The following is a 22,515-nucleotide window of genomic DNA, read 5'->3' on the forward strand; positions in this document are numbered from 1 at the left end:
TAGTTCAAAAACTAATTTGGATACTAAAAAGTAGTCCAAAATTACTTAGTGGGTGGAACTGGGGGTTCAGGTTAAATCCCCAAGATAGAAAAGTTATAGACAGTGAGATCAATTAAGGGTAATATTCCGCTTTTTATGGGGAAAGTGAGGTCTAGAAATATTGATCATCTTGTTCAATTTTACATGGTAAACAAAAAAGTTGAAATGTAATCAAGATCGGCACCTAATTTATAATTGTTCTCTTCACCTTAGATACTGAAATCACCCTCTGATTTCACGCCCCTCTGCAGGAGTTCTCAACCTTGAAACTTAAGGCATTTGGACTAGATGCTTTTTGTCATGGGGGCTGTCTTGTGCACTATATGGAATGTTTAGCAGCATCCCTGGCCTCGAGCCATTTGATGCCGGTAGAACACCTTCAACTGTGGCAACCAAAAGTATTTCCAGACATTGCCAAATGCCCCTTTTGAGGCAACTCCCCCTGTTGAGAACAACAGCAAGACAGTCTTACACTCTCACTGTTTATCAACACCTTACTTATCAAAGAGTCACTCCTGTCTCCATTTCCTCTCTTCCTACCATCTCTTGGACCCACTCCAATCACATAAGACCATACAGAACTGTTCCACCTCTGAAATGTAAAACATTCTAATATCCCCTCTTATAATACCCCACCCAATTCCTCTTATATTTTACTTCTTCCTGCCTTTATTATTAAGCATGTGTTCAGCCAACATGCATCTCTTATTGGGGCCTATGTGTCAGGCACTGAGCTCATCCTCTGTCACCTTTGGCACCTGGAAAACAGTAGGTGGTTAATAAATGTTGCCCTTAGTTGAAAAAAATAAGGAAGACTAAGATAAATAAAATGATACTCTAAGCTCTCTAGGGCTGTTGAGCTTTTACAAATGTATTGATATAATAAAATACCGATCTCCTCAAAGCATTATGGGGTAATTAAATGCAAATAAACATAAGTGTGTTTACCTAATTGGTTAGAAAACTAAAGCAGTCAACAAACAAAATATATAATGCAGGTAACAGAGATGATAGAGTCTAAACACATTTTAATATTCAGTGAGATAAAGGAATATGTTACATACATGAAGCAAGAACAATAGGCAGTTATACGGGAAATTAAAGAATTTATAATTTCAAAAAGTTACTGTTGAAACAAAATTTCAATAGCAGACCGGCCTCCATGGAAAAATGAATTAGTTGGAAATCTTAAGCTGAAAGTCTCAAAGGGGTAAAGTTGCAAGAAAATTTCAAATACATGGAGGAAAAAAACAGAAATTCCAACATCTAATAATAAGTGTGTGTGTGTTCAGTCACGTCCAACTCTTTGCAACACTTTGGACTGCAGACTGCCAGGTTCCTCTGTCCCTGGGACTTTTTGGGCAAGAATACTGGAGTGGATTGCCATTTCCTCCTCCAGGAGATCTCCCTGACCCAGGGATCAAATCCGCATCTTCTGCATTGCAGGCAGATTCTTTATTGCTGAGCCATCAGAGAAGCCCTAATAATAATTAGGATAAATAAACAGAAGTAATATTTGAAGACATAATTGAACAAATACATATTGTGTCTACTATGGGTTAGGTTATTGCATGCTGAACAGAGAGCAATGAACAAGACTAGATTAGGGACTTCACTGGTGGTCCAGTGGTTGTGAGTCTGCCTGCCAATGCAGAGGACATGGGTTCAATCCCTGGTCAGAGAGGATTCTATATGCCTTAGGACAACTAAGCCCATGCACTGTAACTCCTGAGCCCATAACTCCTGCGCACTATAGACCTCATGCTCTGCAAACAAGAGAAGCCCCTGCAATGAGAAGTGATGCACTGCTACTAGAGAGTAGCCCCCACTCCCTGCAACTAGAGAACGCCTGCAGGGAGCAATGAAGACTTAGCGCAGCTGAAAACAAATAAAATAAAAAACTAAGTTAGGTCCCTACTCACATTCTAGTGAGAAGAAGGAAGACATACAAACATATTTTTGAAAGAGCAATTGCTGTAAGAAAGTAAAATAAGGTGAAGTGCTAGAGGACACTTTTTGTTGTTGTGGGCCTTCTTTAGACCAAGTGGTCAGAGAAAGCCTACCTCAGGAGCACTGTGTTCGCTGGGGACGGAATGACAGGGAGTATCCAACAGGCAGACATGTGGGAGCAAAACTTTCCAGGAAGAGAAGTTAGAGTGAAAACACTAAGGTGGAATTAGTGTATGTAAGGAAACACTAGAAGGTCTATGTAGATGACCAACAGCATGAGTGTGAGCATGGTGGGGGGCAGGAGATGACAGAAGCAGCCCAGAACCATATTTTTAGGGTCTTTATGGATCAGCATAAGGAATTTTGATTTTACTCACAATGTTATCAGAAACCAGACTTTAATCTTTTCAATTGTAAAGACAATGATAAAATAAATCCATATCTACACACAGCCTTGTGTTATCAATTATAAAAAGAAAACTCTAATAGCTGCCAGAATGAAAAAATAGATTACCTATAAAGGAAAATATTCATTGGAAGGGCTGATGCTGAACCTGAAGCTCCAATACTTTGGCTATCTGATGCAAAGAACTGACTCATTGGAAATGACTCTGATGATGGGAAAGATGGAAGACAGGAGGAGAAAGGGACAACAGAGGATGAGATGACTGGAGGGCATCACTGACTCAATGGACATGAGTTTGAGCAAACTCAGGAAGATAGTGATGGACAGAGAAGCCTGGTATGGTGCAGTTCATGAGGTTGCAAAGAATCAGACAGGACTTAGCAACTGAACAACAACAAAAATAAAGGAAAAAGTATCCGATTGATGTCAGACTTCTTATCAGCAACTTGAGAAGGAAGACCACAACAGAGCAATGCTATCAAAATACTTTTCCACATAGACTGATAAGATTCAAAACAGTTTCTGTCATTTACTACTTGGACGAGTTACTTAACTTTTTTTCTGTCTCAGTTTCCTTATCTGCAAAATGGGACTAAAAATGGTTCCTGCTCCCTAGGGTTGTCCCAAGAATTAAATGAGCTAATAACACTCAACTGCATATACAGCACTCATAAGAATTGACCATGTGTACCAGGTCATACAGGAAGTCTGGGAAATTAAAAAAAAAATTTTAACACCCAGATCATGTTTATTGACCATAACGAAATAAAATTAGAAATGGACAATAACCAGTGGAAATTAAAAGACTTAGAACTGAGTACATTGAATGCATTATGATGTGTCCAAGAAATACTCAAAATGCACAGGCCTAAGTAAAGTGAAATAGTAAACCAAGTGAACCTTCAATTAAAATGAATTGCTAAATAAACCAAAGAAAGTAGGAAGAAGGAAATAATAAAGATAAATGAAGAAATTAATAAAGTAAGAAGGAGTAGATCAATGAAAAAAATGCTGGTTCTTTGAAAAGACCAACAATCAATAAACCATTGACATCCATGATCGAGAAAAGAGGGCACTAATAAGTAACATTGGTCATTGAAAGGGACATAACCGATACAGAGAGAATTTTTAAATGTATATTAGTGAATAAAGGGCTTCTAGGATATTGAAAACACAAATAAAATGGACATTTATTTAAAAAGATGAATGACTAAAATTGGCCTCAGAAATAGAAAAGTCTGATTAAATCTACAAGAGTAAAAGAAACTTTAAATGCAGTTGAAGACCATTAGCCACCCTGTCCACCTGCTCAACTCCTTTCCCTTTCATTAAAATGATGCCTGATAGTATTTAAACATATGCCTACCAAAACTTCAGGGTATGTTATATAAATGGTTCTAGAGCATAGCAAAAGAAAGATGATTGAAGCTCATAAGAAAATTTTTGCTGTATCTAAAATGTCCTAATCTTTGTAAAGGAGAATGCATGCAGGTATTATGAGCCTATTTTTAAAATAGTTTTTTAAAAAAGAAAGGGAGATGAAGTACCTGACTACAGGTCACCCACCTGGGAAGAAAGCTCCAGGATGTATCCCACCTACCTGTTCCAGCATACAGTGCAGTATCAAGGGCACAGAAATGAACTCTTCTGGAATTGGATTCAGCAAATCATTGTAGTATCTCATGTCTACTTCATTTGTGATGACGGAAGCCACTGTGAAAGACACAAAATATTGTTGTTCAGTTAAAACGTGCTCTCCATTTCTTCCATCCACAGATTCAAACTCTGATCGTGCCCTGATAAACCAGGGGCTAGGGGTGGAGACAGATGCGAAAACAAGCTGGAGGACATTCATCCCCTAAAGCGCCAGCTCCTGACACTGATTCCCAGCTGTTCCATACATGCCTGGTAGTGGTGGTAGCAGTGTTGCTGGAGGAGGAGCTGGAATCTGTGGCTCTTCATATGCTTGTGTTTTCTTCTTTCCAGGGACTGCAACAACAGGTGGTGGGGGCTAAAAGAACAATTAAAAAGGAACACTTGAAACATCCAGTTGAGAGATGCTTTCATCCAGTGCTGGTATGATGGGATTTCGACGGGACTCTGAGGTTGTATGATTCTGTTCACACCACAAGATCATTTGCTAATATGAGGGTCAAATAAGCAAATTTGGTCCACAGAAGGAAAGAAGTTAATGGGTATGGAGATTTCTCATTTTTTTCCTAATAGAACCCACTAAGCAATGGAATTCCAGTTGAGCTATTTCAAATCCTAAAAGATGATGCTGTGGAAGTGCTACACTCAATATGCCAGCAAATTTGGAAAACTCACCAGTGGCCACAGGACTGGAAAAGGTCAGTTTTCATTCCAATCCCTAAGAAAGGCAATGCCAAAGAATGCTCAAACTACTGTATAATTGCACTCATCTCACACGCTAGTAAAGTAATGCTCAAAATTCTCCAAGCTAGGCTTCAACAATACATGAACTGTGAACTTCCTGATGTTCAAGCTGGTTTTAGAAAAGGCAGAGGAACCAGAGATCAAATTGCCAACATCCACTGAATCATTGAAAAAGCAACAGAGTTCCAGAAAAACATCTATTTCTGCTTTATTGACTATGCCAAAGCCTTTGACTATGTGGCTCACAGTAAACTGTGGAAAATTCTGAAAGAGATGGGAATACCAGACCACCTGACCTGCCTCTTGAGAAATCTGTATGCCGCTCAGGAAACAACAGTTAGAACTGGACATGGAACGACAGACTGGTTCCAAATAGGAAAAGGAGTATGTCAAGGCTGTATATTGTCACCCTGCTTATTTAACTTCTATGCAGAGTACATCATGAGAAACTCTGGGCTGGATGAAGCACAAGCTGGAATCAAGATTGCCAGGAGAAATATCAATAACCTGAGATATGCAGATGGCACCACCCTTACGGCAGAAAGCAAAGAACTAGAGAGCCTCTTGATTAAAGAGGCTTCAAGTTCAACATTCAGAAAACTAAGAGCATGGCATCCTGTCCTATCACTTGATGGCAAATAGATGGGGAAACAGTGGCAGAGTTTATTTTTTTTGTTTTGACTCCAAAATCACTGAAGATGGTGACTGCAGCCATGAAATTAAAAGCCACTTGCTCCTTGGAAGGAAAGTTATGACCAACCTGGACAGTACATTAAAAAGCAAAGACATTACTTTGCCAACACAGGTCCGTCTAGTCAAGGCTATGGTTTTTCCAGTAGTCATGTATGGATGTGAGAGTTGGACTATAAAGAAAGCTGAGTGCCGAAGAATTGATGCTTTTGAACTGTGGTGTCAGAGAAGACTCTTGAGAGTCCCTTGGACTGCAAGGAGATCCAACTAGTCAACCCTAAAGGAAATCAGTCCTGAATATTCATTGGAACATCTGACGCTGAAGCTCCAATACTTTGGCCATATGATGCGAACAACTGACTCATTTGAAAAGACTCTGATGCTGGCAAAGATTGAAAGTGGAAGGAGAAGGGGACAACAGAGGATGAGATGGTTGGATGGCATCACCAACTCAGTGGACGTGAGTTTGAGTAAACTCCGGGAGTTTGTGATGGACAGGAAGGCCTGGCATGCTGCAGTCCATGGGGCCACAGAGAGTTGGACATGACTAAGAGACTGAACTGAAGTACTTATCAGGAAAGGGATGGGAAGATGGGGCACCAAGAGTCAAGAAGATTTTCTTCCCTAGGATGACTCAGAATTGTGCCATTCTCCCTCTGAGAATCCTTGAATGGTTCCCATTGATTTCAGGATAAAACCCAAACTCTTGAGCTCAGCACTCAAGAACATCCTGGCTCCCACCTTTCCAGCTTTTGTTGCTGTTCTCTACTCTGTATGTATGGCCTGAAAGCACTGCCCCACCCTGTGGTGTGGTTCTGGCCATAATACTTCTTTGTTTTGACCTCCTTGTCTTTGCAGCATCTTTGCCCCTTTCTTGAGAGTACCACCCTGTCCCTACCCTCAACCAGGCTTTACCCAGGCAATTCATCCCCAGTCTTCAGCCCATCACTTACTGTGCCTGGTAAGGTCTTCTTGATTCCCGTCTCTCTAACCTCCTCTTCTCAGGAGCAGGTTAGGTGCCATATTTATAGCTTCTCCTGCAACCTCAGCTAACTATCCTCCCAGCACTCATCATGCTAAATTGAAACCACCTTTGACTTGACTGCCGTTCCCTTTAAAGCTTAATCTCAGTGAGGAGGACAGGGGATGGGTCTTGTTCATTATTGTACTGCCAGCACCTGGTACAGTGTCAGCACAGAGTAGGTGTTAAATAACAATGGTTGGGCTTCCCGGGTGGTGCTAGTGGTAAAGAACCTGCCTGCCAAGGCAGGAGACCTAAGAGATGCGGGTTCGACCCCTGGATTGGGGAGATCCCCTGGAGAAGGGCATGGCAACCCACTCCAGTAATCTTGCCTGGAGAATCCCATGGGCAGAGGAGCCTGGGAGGCTACAGTACATGGGGTCTCAGAATCGGACACCACTGAAGTGACTTAGCATGCACATAAGCATGGTGATTAAGTTATCAATAGCCCTCCTGGTTCCAGATGTTATTTATTGCACCATGGCTAAAAAGTAGGTTCTATCATCCCCTCTGTGGAATGATAGTTGGAAGGTAGTTGGGGAGCCTCATAAAGTCCCTACCATATGGATACCTTTAATTCTGTGCCTGGGGTCCTTGATCCCACCCTCATCCATTAAACGGCAGCAGGCAGAGTCCCCTTGCTACCAATATTTGTGATTTTTTTCTTCATGTGTTTTATAAATGTGAAAATTAAGTTGTTTAATGAATCGTTCGGCCCACTGAAGACACTCCAGCATGTGCCTACCTCAGGAATCAATGTCACTTCAAAGATAGGCTTCTCACGAACCACCTGTGGGACGTTAATAAGCCGCATGCTTTCCAAATAGTGCTGGTGCTGCCTTTTCCAATCCAGGGTGTCGTACATCAGACAGGCAACATTTTCAAAAATGTCGGTGCCCAATCCCAGCTACGGGTGAGAATTAACAACAGTTAGTTCTTAGCTTCATATTGTTGGAATCAGATGTATGGTTTGTATCTCCCTTAGAGCCAAACCTATGATTTTCACAGGGAAGCCCTTCCCCAGCTGGTCCCCAAACCACTGAACCCTTCTGGCCCTTCCTGTTCACCACAATGCAGACTGTTCCCTTTGGAGGGCCTCTGGCTGCCTAATATTGTAAGAGTCTGATTAATGCTTCAACAAGGTGGAAAATGCTATATTCATTCGCTTCAGCAGAGAGGCCTATTTTCTAGGCATCTCCGTTCGTGAAGCAACTCATGAGATAGGTAATTTCCACATTCTCAGCCCAAGGCAAGCTGGGGCTGAGCTCCTGCTCGGCCACACAAGAATTGCAGTGGAAATCTCCCATACTCTCCACACAAGCACACTACAGTGTGTATGCCATCAGGATTTCTTCCTCTCCTCACGTGTGCTACCTTTAGGGAGGAAACCCTAAGAGATCCTGATAGACCAGCACTACTGTGATACCTGCAAGTTTATGATCTGGCAAGCAGGTCATAGATCAGATATCTATATTACCTTGGCTTTCATTTCCAGAAGTGGAAAAGCAGTTATCATTAAGTCTGCTTGAAAGCAAAGGAGGTAGGCTCCTCCTGTTTCCAAGTTGAAGTGCTAAGGTAGAGGGAGAAAGCTCCTAGCGGGGCCAGTGACTCAGCCTGGCAGGAGTCCAGAGACAAGCCAGCTTTGCACATCCTTACAGCACACCTCTTAGTCTGGGCTTCATGGGTCCCCTCCAGGGCTGAGAATTCCTCAGTGAAACTTCAACCTGATATTCTCTGCCCACATTCTGGCACAGAAACATATTTTTGTGTGCTTGTATTTATAAGAAATAGAGTAAAAGCTTCTGGTCAATTATCCCTTAGCTTAACTAGCTAATTTCTTTTTAAATCAAACAGCAAATCACATGCTTAAAGCCAGAAAATTATTTCAGCAACCCAGGGCTTAACTTGAGATGTTGCAGATGTCGTTCATAGGCAGTTAGCACTTCTTGATGGGCATTTATTTGATGTAAAGCTTTCGTTACCTGGGTTCAGCAGAAATACAGCCTGCTTGTTTGCAGCCAAAGGTACTAATGCTTTCCTTCTTCCAGAGAGAAAGACGACTACTTGGCTGGCTCCTGGCTTGGATGTGAGGCCATTATCAACTTACAGATAGAGCTGAGAGTATAATACCGTCTATCTACAGTATGTATGTAGGCTACTTGTATTAGAAATAGGTTTATTACTTCTATATTTTTCAAGTGATCATAAGGTTACAATTAATTTTGATTTTCAGTATTAAACCCAAAGGCCTTTTCTTCTGAAAACCAACTCTATTACTGAACTGCTTTTAAGGCTTTCTTTGTCCATCATTATTTGTGCTGGGTTGCTCACTCACAAACTGGACCTTGTAAAGGCATGCCTTGGCTCTAAAAGTCTGCTGCAGTTGGACCCAGATCACAGCTCTGGCATGAAGCTGATGTTCAATAAATACTTGCAAAGTGGCTGATAGAATTGATATGTCCATTCGGGCAGCACAGTTGATTGATCTCATTTCCTCGTTTACCTTCCTCATTCACCTTCCTCATTTACCTCATAGCCCAACTAGAGACTCTAGACATTAATCTTCTGGTTCTGAAGTCAGGAGTATATGTGCATAAGGTACATATGTGTGTAAATGTGTTAGTCTCTTAGTCGTATCCAACTCTTTGCTACCCTGTGGACTGTAGCCTGCCAAGCTCCTCTGTCCATGGAATTCTCCAGGCCAGAATACTGGAATGGTAGCCATTTCTTTTCTCCAGGGGATCTTCCTGACCCAGGGATTGAACTTGGGTCTCCTGCATTGCAGGCAGATTGTTTACCGTCTGAGCCACCAGGAAAGTCCCAACAGTATTTCAAACTGCTATTATTTTTTCAACATGGAAGTTCTTAACTTTAATTGCCATTTAAACTCTTCCACTCTATATTTTTTAAAAGGGAAATATAGCCACATTCACTTTCTTTAAAAAATGGAGTGATTAGGGACCTCTCTGATAGTCCAATGGTTAAGATTCTGCACTTCCCTGCAGCAGATACCAGTTCGATCCTGGGTTTGGGAATGAAGATTCCACGTGCCACATGGTGTGGCCAAAAAATAATAAAAACTGTTTTTAAAACAGAGTCATTAAAATCTAATGAACAGAAAGCATTTTCTGGCATAGGAAACAGGATGCTGTGAATGGTGCTGGGTCTTTTGGAGTTGCAACTGTGTGTCTTGATGTTCACATCTATGTACTGAGGATGCAATGGAATGTCTTCTACCTGAGTTCAATGCACATCAGCTCCTCTCAGCCTCTGTCTGGGGAGGACAGAAGACACACAAAAGGGAGCTCTAGTTAGAGCAGGAGCAAAATGTTCTTGGTTTGAGGCTGCCTTAGAAGACTCTTTGTATTGCCTCCCCTTAATTATGATTCATCTTCCCCAATGCCTCAGCAGGTAAAGATTCTGCCTGCAATGCATGAGACAGAGGATATACAAGTTTGACTTCTGGGTCAGGAAAAATCTCCTGGAGAAGGAAATGGCAACCCACTGCAGTATTCTTGCCTGGGATATCCCATGGACAGAGGATTCTAGATCTATATGGCTGGGATCTCCTGTGCTCTATTAAGTCAAAATTGCACAGAAGTTCTTTTGCAGGTATGTGGCCAAAACTTGGCCCAGATGAGAGGAGGACAGTTTCCACAAAACTTACATTTGTGGATGTGAGTTTTAAAGTTAGGATAAATTTTTAAATTCTTGGAAGAAGAGCTGGTTTATCATCAAGATAGAGTAGACAGCTGCCTTTGAAATGGTGTTTCAGGATCCCAGGGCGATAGCCTCTTTCCCAAACACATCTCACATTTGCTGGGAATAATCTAGAACTCCAAGAAAGTAGGATGGAGTAGTCACAGTACGACAGTACCTGGAATGCCAGTGTCTCTGGGATAGAGACACAGGGCCCTACTTAACATGAAGCAGTGAAGGACGGGAGGACTCTTTTCTGAGCTCAGGTTTAGGAGGCAGTTTCTTTGACTGAAAGACAAAGCAGGACCGAGGAAGATATCTAGATGAAGGAATGGGGTGACGCAAAGCAAGGGATTTCACAAGAACCAGCTTTGCCTTCAGCCACAGATTTGCTGCGTTCAGCTTTGTTTCCATGGATCTTAGTGAGAGTGAAAGTCACTTAGTTGTGTCTGACTCTTTGCGACCCCGTGGACTGTCGTCTGCCAGGCTCATCTGTCCATGGAATTCTCCAGGCCAGAATACTGGAGTGGGTAGCTGTTCCCTTCTCCAGGGGATCTTCCCATCTAGGCTAGGATTTATTCTTACTACTGCCAAGGTAGATTTCCCTGATGGTTCAGTGGTAAGGAATCTGCCTGCCAATGCAGGCGACATGGGAGATGCGGGTTTGATCCCTGGGTCAGGAAGGTCCCCTGAAGAAGAAAATGGCAACCCACTTTAGTATTTGTGCATGGGAAATCCTATGGACAGAAAAGCCTGGTAGGCTACAGTCCATGGGGTTGCGAAGAGTTGGACACAGCTTAGTCACTAAACAACAATAACAATAGTTGCCAATAGTATGAGACTTAAGTGTTCTGTTTCTACATGATAACATCTAATACCTTACGTTGACAATCTTTGTCACTCAACCTGATGTATCCATCGCTACTTATTCAAATCCTTTCTGTCCTTCAAGGTTCAAGTCTAGGCTTCCCTCCCCAGTGTTTTCACGTAATTCAGCCAGTGCACATCCATCTCAAGGTAACAGAATCAGCGATTCTCATAGTGCGAACTGCCCATGTGGCAACCCATGGTCATGAGCAGCCTACCCTTTGGCTCAGAAACTCCAGGATTTGATGTCATTCTTTGCCTCTTAGATGGTCAGGTTTGCATTTTGTTTGGGAGCTACCCACAGTCACTGTCCACAGACACTCATCCTCCCTTTCCATCCTGTTTCTCCCAGCTTCCTTCAGGACACACTTGATGTGGTCCTTCTCCGGGACTCTGCTTTCAGTTCAAGTCCTTTCAATACTGACACATATTACCCTGTAAGGGCTTCAACACTCCTGGTTCCCTGTTTGTTGGGACATGTGGTCAGCCAGAAAGAGACCTGAGAGGTCTCTTTTTCAATAACAGGAATGCCTGGATATGGATATCTTCCCCAACATCTGTGATAAGTAGTTGTTCAACATTCTTTTTTAAAACACCCTCATATAGATAGATTTCATTACTTTTCAGAGCATCCTAATTCTTCTTTTTCTGAATTAGTAAGAAACAGAGTGTTTCATACAACAGAGCACGCAGATGTGTGGCATCTTGAACACTGCTTCTCTGTTTCATGATTTTGGTCTTGCCTTTCTGCAAGTACCTCAATAGCAGGGGGCCAACAAATGCCAGGAAATGCCTGCTAATTGTTGGCTGGGGGTCAAGTCATTCTATTAAGATAAACCTTGTCAGGCAAATAAATTAAAAATACAATTTTGGCAATAAAAGCAAAGACCTAGAAGAACAATGTCTTGAACTAATACATAAAAAAGAAAGACAATATAATTCAACAAACTGTAAAATTTAGTATTTTCATAATTTATATATATTAAGACTCTGCTGCCTAGAGCCTTAAGGTATGAAGCAAACCCACACATCACCAAATAAAATAATTACCATGCTTTACCTTCATCTACATCTTATTCCTTTGACATTAATTCATACACTAAAAACCGAAGTATCAGGCTATAGCCATTATCAGACATTCAATGTGCCCATTGTCTTGAAGATAAACCAGCCTAGCACAAAACCGTCTCTATAAACAGTGATCAATAAATATCTGTGGAATGAACAGATGGGGCAAATGGAAGCACAGTGTCACATGTTCAAACTAGTCAGTCTCACTAATGCATGTACTAACCAACATCTCGCTGTTTGACCAGTCAGAAGGAAACTTGTCAGCCTTGACCGTGTATTCAAGCTGAGCGACATCAAAGAGATTTGTTTCTGGTTTCTGGTTATTCAGGATTGGCTCCAAGTACTTCCAGAAGATTTCAAGTTCTTTTATGCCATTCTCTTTCTTCAGTTTTTCAGCTTCTATTTCTAATAAGAGCAACATGTTTATACTGCAAAATGAGAGTGCTGAATTTCACCCCACGTGCAGTGCTTGTGGTGAGTCATATACATTGCCCAGTGTCTGTACAGCACCAGAAAATACAAATAAATTTTGAGAAGTGTTTGGACCTGGACTATATAATTAAACATAAGAGGATTTTACTGCTGAAATTGTTATTAAATATGAGCTTTCCCCACCCCTTTATTTTATAGTTGAAGCCTAGAAAGATAATAATAAGGTCACACATGTTGGGAGCTAACTATGGCCAATATTTCTAGCACTCCTACACTGTATCTGTAGAGGAGAAGTTTTCCTGCCAAACCACTTTTCGACCATTTTAGCATTTGTTTGATGCATAACTGCAGGTGATCCAGTTCTCCTTCCTATGTGGCTAAAAACACACTGGGTCCATGATTTCTGCTTCAGTTAACTTTAGGCCACATTGAAATGGCTACTAGCTTCTCCGGGCATTTGTACTCTGACTGTAAAATAATGGCAGTTTTCCATAAAGTTACACTTGAAAATTTGTCTGACATGTTTTGTTTTTTTCTTTTCCATCTATAACTAAATAGGTCCTACTACTAAGATCTCATTATTCTAAAGTTTCTCTTTCTGTGATTTTATTTTTATATATTAAATATTTTTTAATAGAAAGACTCTGAAACTTATGGGTTTCTCTGGTGGCTCAGATGGTAAAGAATCTACCTGTAATGCAGGAGACCTGGATTTGATCCCTGGGTAGGGAAGATCTCCTGAAGAAGGGAATGGCTAACCACTGCAGTATTCTTGCCTGGAGAATTCCATGGGCAGAGGAGTCAGCATTTTCTCATTGGGTTCAATAATAAATATTTAACGTTACAACTAGCCTTTGAGACAGGAGTAGCTGGATTTGAATTCTGACTCTTTTACTTAATAGCTGCCCCTAGACTGAAAGTCGTTTCCTGTAAAATGGAAATAATAAAACATACTTCTGAGAGTTGTCATGGAAACTACATGAATCAACACACTTAAAGCCTTCAGCATTAAGCCAAGTTCCGAGGCCTATGCCCAATAAATGGTAGCTATTATTATCAGGGTTAGCTATTTCTAACCTGGAATGGCAAATTTTTAAATGTCGTGTTATAGAAATTGGGATGTGGCTGTGTAAGTTACAAAGTCCTGTGCAAAAAATATTACTAATAAATAACATAAAAGTGAAATAGCATATGGCAAAAAGAGCATGAACTTCCAGGTCACAGAAGCTTATGCTGAATCCTAATTCTAGTACCCACACAGTAGAGTTTTGTTCCCTTCCCATAGAGGGCGTCTGGTTCAATTCCTTTAGAGGAAGACCCTGAGGCTCAGAATAGCTGAAGAGCAGTGTAGGAAGAACTTCATCCTATAGCTTCCTGGTCCAAGGCCCGGAATATACACGCCCCTTCTGATTTGTCGCAATACACCAGTAGCAAAGCCAAGCAAGAATCCAAAGTGATGACCACCCCCCAGGGCCATTTGGTGACTGTGGCTGCTGGCAGAAGAGATTCTTTACAGTTGATCCACCCAGCACATGCTTTGGGTAAAAGTTATATATCAAAATTCCTGAGAAATGGAGTTGGATAACCAACTCTATGTTCTCTGTGGCTGAACAGGGATAGAAACACAGGGTATGATTTGAATTTGCAAAATTTACAACACCTGGCTAGTGCAAGCAGCATAAACAGCAAATCAGTCTCAAAAGGATTTAATAACATATGTATCATAGGACTATGTTTTGGACAGAAAGTTGTATTTGTTCTTTAAGGACAGTGGGTAATATTCAAGGATTCGGTAAGTTGCTTAGCAGACTGCATACCTTCTGGCTGAAGAAAACTTTCCTGCTGTTGGCTAACTGCTGCCAGGTGTGTCTGCAGAGGTTCATAATTCTCTGAAGATATTTTAATCACGCTGCTTATGGGAATGCCAAGCTCCGTCATGATCGCTAATAGCTGAGGATTGTTGAAGCCCACAACTATAAAGTAATGCTGGGCACCGTCATCTGGCTCATCGTCTGTTCAAAAAATACCATAGAGAAGAGCAGCCATCATTTTAAAAGAGAACAGGTTGCACGCAGCCAGTTCAATGGCTCCATACATTATGCATGCGTTTATCATCCCCGGGGCTTGCCAAGAGCAGTGGGGTTGGCTGGAATGCAGTCCTGTTGACTGGTTTTCATTATTGCCCTTCCAGTAAGAAGGCCGTGGCCATTTTACAAAATATTAAATCACTGTTGCAAATGAGACAAAGGCATAATAGAAAGGCAAACATACAGAGGGCCTGTCGTCATGGAAAATGTGTTTGGATTTTCGTGGGGGGAAAAAAAAAGTCTAGGTTGTAATTTTTCTTGGTTCTAATCTCTTGAGCAACATCTGGCTTTACTCCTGAATTACGAGTAGCTGAAGCTTCGTGATATTTTATAAGTAGAGGTGTTTACAGGAGAGGGGAATATTGAATATGAACATACTCCCTACCAAAGCATTCTGTGTGTTTATGTCAATAGGTGTGGATGCAGAGTATGGGTTATGTAGCAACAATATTATTTATTGCATTCAATTTTAAAATATACATTGTGCACATTCCTAAAATTTTTCTCCTTGATTTAATCCTGGCTACATTGTTCTATTAGTGTTAGAACATGAATTTATATTAGAATGTTAGATTCTGAGGGGTGAGAAAAATTGTCATACATCAATACTAGATGGTGCATGAAAACATTACATCTCACAATGGTTCACTAAGATCAACTTAAAAATACAGCAACAGATGCACAAACTTTTGATCTTCAAGTAGTGATTTTTATTCAGTTACTAAAACAAATCAGTATTGATACTGCCCATGAAATCCATAATATAATTGCTCCTAAGTAAGTAGGTTTAGAGCAGAGATTATGGGAGTCAAATTGGCAAAGAATGAGAAGACCTGCCATCTTATTTAAATACAATGTGCATAACAAAAGTAGCTCCATTCAGATTCACGGGAAAGGAGCAATAACTCATAGCTGTCTAAGTTGAATAGTTTTTATGTAGACAATCTAAATGAAAGAAAATTCTCATTGCTCTATCTAGGACAAACAGATAGTGGGAGAAGTTGAGGTCGGGAAGCTACATGCTCTACATGAGTCACAAATTAACTGGTCTGATTTTATTGGTATTGTATTTCATTTGTGACAATAATTACTTTTGCTTTGCCTTACAAGTGTCTCTGACTTTCTCAAAATGTTCCCAAACAGACACTAAGCTGCTTGGTAGCACAATAAGCTTGTGACTTCATCTTTTATTTGCACTGTGAAAATATGCCTATAGCAAGACACATGCTAAAGAAATATTGGCTGAAAACATAAATGAATTGCAAGTAGAAATATTTTTCTACCAAGGTGTCATGGGGAACATGGGATTTATGGTTTTAAAAAAGGGGAAAGCCTGGGGAAGATTAAGCATAGTGATTGGAATGATTTCTCAAGTTCACAGGTCATAGGGCGAGCAGCGAAAGCAGCATCTCACTGACCAATGTATTGTTTGGTGTCATCCTCTTCCCCCCTCCTCACTAACTGGGTGGTCTTTTTCACGGCGATGTTTGCCTCTGGCTGGTCCTTTCCCTTTCCTTTGGCAACCTTGGCAGATGGGGACTTCTTCTCCTTGGGAGATTTTGCTTTCACTTTATCCTTTTCTATCTTAAATCTGTCTTCTATGACCTGGCAAGACAGAATACTTTTCATTAAACCATATAGTGAGCAGACAATGGATTTTCTACTATCAGGTAAATTAATGCTTTATCTCATGCAATCACTGCTTTACTCATTTATTCATTCTTCAGGCCAGGAGAGTGGAGATTTCAGGTTGAGTCTAAGCTGTGAGAAGGTACATCAATTCACCAAAAAGGGTGGATGCTAAGAGACTGTCATATACACATCCCTCTTGAAGGGAATTCGTCTTAAAGGAGCCAAGCTTGACCTAATAAACAGCCAACTGAGGTTGTTGGTGGTGGCTCTTGAATACATTGTGATGGCAGGGACTTAGGTTTATCATGTTGCCTAAGCTGGGGGTCTCTTTTTGTCTTACAGACATGTGGGGTTGCTAACAAAACAAAAATTTTAAATAAAAAAAATTTTTATGATAGTTTTTCCTGGTTTAAGTAGTGTGTCAACCACTTTTAACTGTTAAAGGATTCTTTTGGGAACTTAGCAAAACAAACTATTTTTGGTATGCTGCTGCTGCTGCTAAGTCGCTTCCACAGTGCTGCTTAAAAAATATGTAGATGGGATCAATGGCTGCTATCTGATATGTTCAAAGAGATCAACACAACACTTCGGTTGGCAATGCTAATTCATTATACACTGCTCTGGGGCATGCTGAGATTGTCACATACCAACTAAAGACCTAATTTTTTTTTTTAAACCATTTTTTCTTTCCAAACAATTGCTAAAACCTCTGTACATTATTTCATAATGTAATTACAATTTTCATTCATGTGTTATAAATACAAATAGACTGAGTTCATTGAAATGATGTGGTAGTATTGGATAATACAGAAGACCCAGAATATGTTTACGTTATTACATTATTTCATAATGTAATTATAATTTTCATTCATGTGTTATAAATACAAATAGACTGAGTTCATTGAAATGATGTGGTAGTATTGGATAATACAGAAGACCCAGAATATGTTTATGTTATTACATTATTTCATAATGTAATTACAATTTTCATTCATGTGTTATAAATACAAATAGACTGAGTTCATTGAAATGATGTGGTAGTATTGGATAATACAGAAGACCCAGAATATGTTTATGTTATTCACTTTCCCCATGTTCAACAAAATAGCACACAAACATAACTAAACAAACCACTGTAGCAACAGTGGGGGCTCTGTGTTTTCCTGGGTTCTTAGAAGCAAATTTGAAGAACTCTGTTCTAAGACAGTAGAGATAAGAAAGTAGAAGATATATTGTTTTGGCATCCAGCTAACAAATCTTGGCACAGGAGGGGAAAGGAGTGTCTGCCTCCTCCACACGGCTTCTGGATGTTGATGGTTCCAGAGAACCTGGTTTAGCTTTAGCACCCGGAGGCTGTGTCAGCGATGCCCATGGACTCTCCACACATGCCTAGCACTTGTGCTGCTCAGTTCAGTTCAGTTCAGTTAAGTCACTCAGTCGTGTCCGACTCTTTGCAACTCCATGACTGCAGCACGCCAGGCCTCCCTGTCCATCACAAACTCCCAGAGTTTATTCAAACTCACGTCCATTGAGTCAGTGATGCCATCCAACTATCTCATACTCTATTGTCCCCTTCTCCTCCTGCATTTAATCATTCCCAGCATCAGGGTCTTTTCAAATGAGTCAGTTGTTTGCATTAGGCGGCCAAAGTATGGGAATTTCAGCTTCAGGATCAGTCCTTCCAATGAATATTCAGGACTGATTTCCTTTAGGATGGACTGGTTGGATCTCCTTGCAGTCCAAAGGACTCTCAAGAGTCTTCTCCAACACCACAGTTCAAAAGCATCAATTCTTCTGAGCTTAGCTTTCTTTATAGTCCAGCTCTCATATCCATACATGACTACTGGAAAAACCATAGCCTTGACTAGATGGACCTTTGTTGGCAAAGTAATGTCTTTGCTTTTGAATATGCTGTCTAGGTTGGTCATAACTTTTCTTCCAAGGAGCAAGCATCTTGTAATTTCATGGCTGCAGTCACCATCTGCAGTGATTTTGGAGCCTGAGAAAATAAAGTCTGTCACTGTTTCCACTGTTTCCCCATCTATTTGCCATGAAGTGATGGAACCAGATGCCATGATCTTCGTTTTCTGAATGTTGAGCTTTAAGCCAACTTTTTCACTCTCCTCTTTCACTTTCATCAAGAGGCACTTTAGTTCTTGTTCACTTTCTGCCGTAAGTGTGGTGGCATCTGCATATCTGAGGTTATTGATACTTCTCCCGGCAATCTTAATTCCAGCTTGTTCTTCATCCAGCCCAGCATTTCTTATAATGTACTCTGCATATAAGTTAAATAAGCAAGGTGACAACATACAGGCTTGACGTACTCCTTTCCCTATTTGGAACCAGTTGTGCTAGTGGTGGGAAACTCAACCTCCCCACACCTGCTCCTCGGCACAGGGAAACACAGCGGAGGCTGGAGATGTCACTAATAGCCTTGGGTAAGGCAGCAAGGAAAGCACAAGGGAAAGTACAGAGATACGAAAAGCCTCTGCATTTCCCTCTGCACCAGATATAAAGAAAGTGAAAGTGAAAGTGAAGTCGCTCAGTCGTGTCCGACTCTTTGCGACCCCATGGACTGTAGCCTATCAGGTTCCTCTGTCCATGGGATTTTCCAGGCAAGAGTGCTGGAGTGGATTGCCATTTCCTTCTCCAGGGGATCTTCCCAACCCAGGAATCGAACCCAGGTCTCCGGCATTGCAGGCAGACGCTTTACCGTCTGAGCCACCAGAGAAGCCCATATATAAGGTGTTCCATAAAATATGGCTGGGCTCTGTTCCCTTGAGTTTCCACTCTCCTGGGGAAGAAAGAGGGGGAAAAAAAGCACATGAACAGAGAGATGTTCATGCATTTTATGAAGGATAAAACCTGATATAGTAATAGACACACAGTTCACCACTCTCTAGAAGCTAGTGCTGGAAGGCCTTTGAGGAAATGGCATTTGAGTGAGGACCTGAAGGATGAGGAGTCATCCAGGTGAGAAGTGGGGAAAAGATGAATTGTGTATGCAAAGGCCCTAAGTCATAAAGGACATGAATGTGCTCAAAGGCTTGAAAAGAAGTGAGTATAGCAGGAGGAGAGTGGGCAAGGGAGAGAGTAGCCAGAATAAGGAGGGGGAAGCAAGTCATAGGTCAGGTCATCCAGGGTTTTGGAGTAGGGGATTCACATATTTACGTCCTATTAAAAATGCAATGGTAAAGACCATAATGGTTTTAAATGGAGGCTTACTGTGAAGTTGCCACATAGGAATGCAGGAGATCAGTAAGTAAATTCTAGAAATAGTCCAGATAACACTTAATGGTAATTCAGATTAAGGTGTTGGCAGAGTGGAGAAAAGAGGACGATTTAAGATCTGTTGCGCAAGTTGAAATTACAGGGTGAAAGATTAGAGACGAGGAGTGAAGGAGGAGGCAACAACAAAGATAACGCCTAGGATTTAATTTGAGTAACAGGGTGGTTGATGGTGCCACTCACAGAGACAGGTGTTGGGATGGGAAATTGCTTTTAGTTAAGGTGGGCAGACTATTCAGAATGATCTTGTTAAATCTGAGATGCTCCTGAGATGACAAGGAAACAGTTGACTGCAATTGTACTCTTCCCAGAAGAAAAAAGATTTGACTGGAGTTACAAGTTCAGGTGTGGGTAACATAGAGATAGTAGTTAATGGCATGGGAAGAGATAAGACTCTTGGGGAAAGAGTTCTCAAGAAATATGAGAAGTGAAGCTGGGGTCATGCTGGAAACTTCAATACTTATCAGTCAGGTATAGGAGGAGATGTTGGCAAAAGATAGAAATGACTTAAAAAGTGGGAAAAAGTACAGAGTGTGCAGCTAGAGAACCAAGGAACTGAAAAGTATGGGTGGTTACAGGTGACGTCATGGGAGCAGCCTTGGTGGAGGGCGGAGGCAATGAATAGGGAGGCAGGAATAGTAGGGTGACCACTTGTGTGGACCACTGTCTCAAGGACTTTCCTTGTGAGCACTATTCACAGTAGCCAAGACACGGACACAATCTAAACGTCCATCAACAGACGAATGGATAAAGAAGATATGATATATACATATACACATATATACATACACACGATGGAATACTAGTCAGCCATATACAAGAACAAAGCTATGCCATTGTAGCAACATGGAAGTACCTAGGGATTATCATACTAAGTGAAGAAAATCAAACAGACAAGCCAAATACTATATATTACTTATATGTGGAATCTGAAATATGACACAAACGAACCTATCTATGAAACAGAAGCAGACTCACAGACATAGAGGATTGACTTGTGATTGCCAAGGGGGAGGGGCCTGGGGTGGGGATTGAGCAGGAGGTTGGGGTTAGCAGATGTAAACTAGTATATACAGAATGCATAAATAACAAGGTCCTACTGTATAGCACAGAGAACTCTATTCAATATCTTATAATAAGTCATAATGGAAAAGAATATCTTAAAATGCATATATATGTAAAACTGAATCAATTTGCTATATAGCAGATGTTAACACAGCATTGTAAATCAACTATACTCCAATAAAAAAGTAAAGCATACAACTAATCTAAATGTATTAAAAAAAAGAAGAATAAAAAGCGAAAACCCTTAAAAAAGAAGTTAGCTTGTGAAGGGAAACTGGAGCTCTGAGATTGTTCAATGGATGAGTGAGCAGGAGAGGAGTATAATATAAAGCGATGTGTGTATATATTAATATGTACATATGTAAAATCAGGAGATGTTGTGTTTGCAGGCTGATGGAATGCTCCAGCAGACAGGGAGACATTGAAGTCACTGGGGAGACTCCTTGAGGAAGCAAGGTGGGGTAAGATCAAGAGAACGTGTCAATAATTGGACTTTGATAGGAAGAAAGGCAATTTCTTAGTTTAATAAAAGGAGCAAAGCTGGGATGGGTGGCTGGGTGTGGGTACAAGGAAGAGAGGGGTCTTGATGTGTTGAGGGAATGTTTCAATGTTTTCAAGCGAAGGACGAGGCAAAGTTATCTACTCAGGACGGGCAGGTATGAGGTAGGAGGTTTCACTAGAGAAGATAATGTGAGTCATCTCAGAAAGTGGGGAAGAAAGCTCACTCTCCGCCAGTGTGGAGAGTTTATTAGAAATTTTGAGAAGGCTCATTTAAAAAGGAACCAGAGCCCAGATCAGTGGCACAGAGTCCAATTAACTCAGAGGCGTTGGTAAAACTTGTGCACGCTCTCCTAACCATGCCTCTGATCATGGTGAGTCCACTAGAGTGAAAAACTCCTGTGCAGCTCTGAGGTGGACAGCTAGGCTCATCACAGAAGAGTCCCAAGTTGGCCAACAAAATCTTCCAGAAACTTCTACAACCATCATTTCAAACAAAATCGCAGGGTGATCTTCAGAACAGAAGAAACTGTTTTGGGTTAAATTATTCTGAAGTTCACCTTCATTTCTTTCACTGACCTTTATACATGTATTAATATTCCATCATTCCAAAATCACTTTCTGAGTGTGGTGGTCATTTGTGTCTCAATAAGACCATTGTCGTTGTTTAGTCACCAAGTTGTGTCCAACTCTTCTGCAACAAAATGGACTGTAGCCTGCCAGATTCCTCTGCCCATGGGATTTCCCAGGCAAGAATATGGAGTGGGTAGCCATTTCCTTCTCCAAGGCATCTTCCCAACCCAGGGATTGAACCCAAGTCTCCTGCATTACAGGTGGATTCTTTACCATCTGAGCCACCAGGGAATGCATTCCCTTAGGAAGGCCAAACTTGATACCCTGGAGACAAGCATCTTTTAAACTTATTTCCATTAACACTGAAATGACCAGTACTGATCTCCCTCCTTTCACAAAAAAATTCTTCCTGATTTACTTCCTTAGGTAACATTTTTAAATTATGAAAATAATCATAATTGAAAAATTAGGAAAAAATTGAGGAGTTACCAAAAAAATTCACAGTTCCACCATCCAGAGAAGATGGGTAAAGAAGCTATTAATGCCTTTTTTCAAATTATGTTTTGGCGTCATTTTAATGTAATCATTACTGTCACCTCTACACAAGCTCTGCATTTTCCATTTAACAATGATGTACCTTTAATTGATAAAATATCAAACAGTATTGCTATGTAAAATATTTCTCATAGTAACTCTATACACGCTTTTCTGGTGTGCAGACACTAATTGGTAAAGAACAGAAGCAAGTGAAAACACCTGGGTCTTTCTGAGGTGTCAGAGGCAGGCAGAGAAATCCTCAG

At 40.9% G+C, this 22,515-nt stretch overlaps 1 protein-coding gene across 7 annotated transcripts in view; it reads right to left on the reverse strand.

Annotated features, from left to right (window-relative positions):
- The window catches only part of SPAG17 (sperm associated antigen 17), a 283,690-nt gene that overhangs the window by 191,552 nt on the left and 69,623 nt on the right, over nucleotides 1-22,515 (reverse strand). For all 7 annotated transcript variants that reach the window (XR_015160805.1, XM_086392104.1, XM_086392103.1 and 4 more), the window contains 6 exons: nucleotides 16,078-16,264; nucleotides 14,390-14,584; nucleotides 12,364-12,545; nucleotides 7,249-7,410; nucleotides 4,301-4,406; nucleotides 3,996-4,108 (listed from right to left, as the gene is read on the reverse strand). Coding sequence is in view for 6 of the 7 variants with exons in the window: in XM_086392104.1 (XP_086248230.1) it covers nucleotides 3,996-4,108; nucleotides 4,301-4,406; nucleotides 7,249-7,410; nucleotides 12,364-12,545; nucleotides 14,390-14,584; nucleotides 16,078-16,264 (945 nt within the window). In the remaining variant the exon portion in view is untranslated. The remainder of the gene's footprint in view (nucleotides 1-3,995; nucleotides 4,109-4,300; nucleotides 4,407-7,248; nucleotides 7,411-12,363; nucleotides 12,546-14,389; nucleotides 14,585-16,077; nucleotides 16,265-22,515) is intronic.

Source organism: Bos grunniens, chromosome 3, assembly GCF_055505025.1.
Source record: "Bos grunniens cultivar Pamir isolate PY7600 chromosome 3, Bosgru_T2T1.0, whole genome shotgun sequence".
Classification (NCBI taxonomy): domain Eukaryota; kingdom Metazoa; phylum Chordata; class Mammalia; order Artiodactyla; family Bovidae; genus Bos; species Bos grunniens.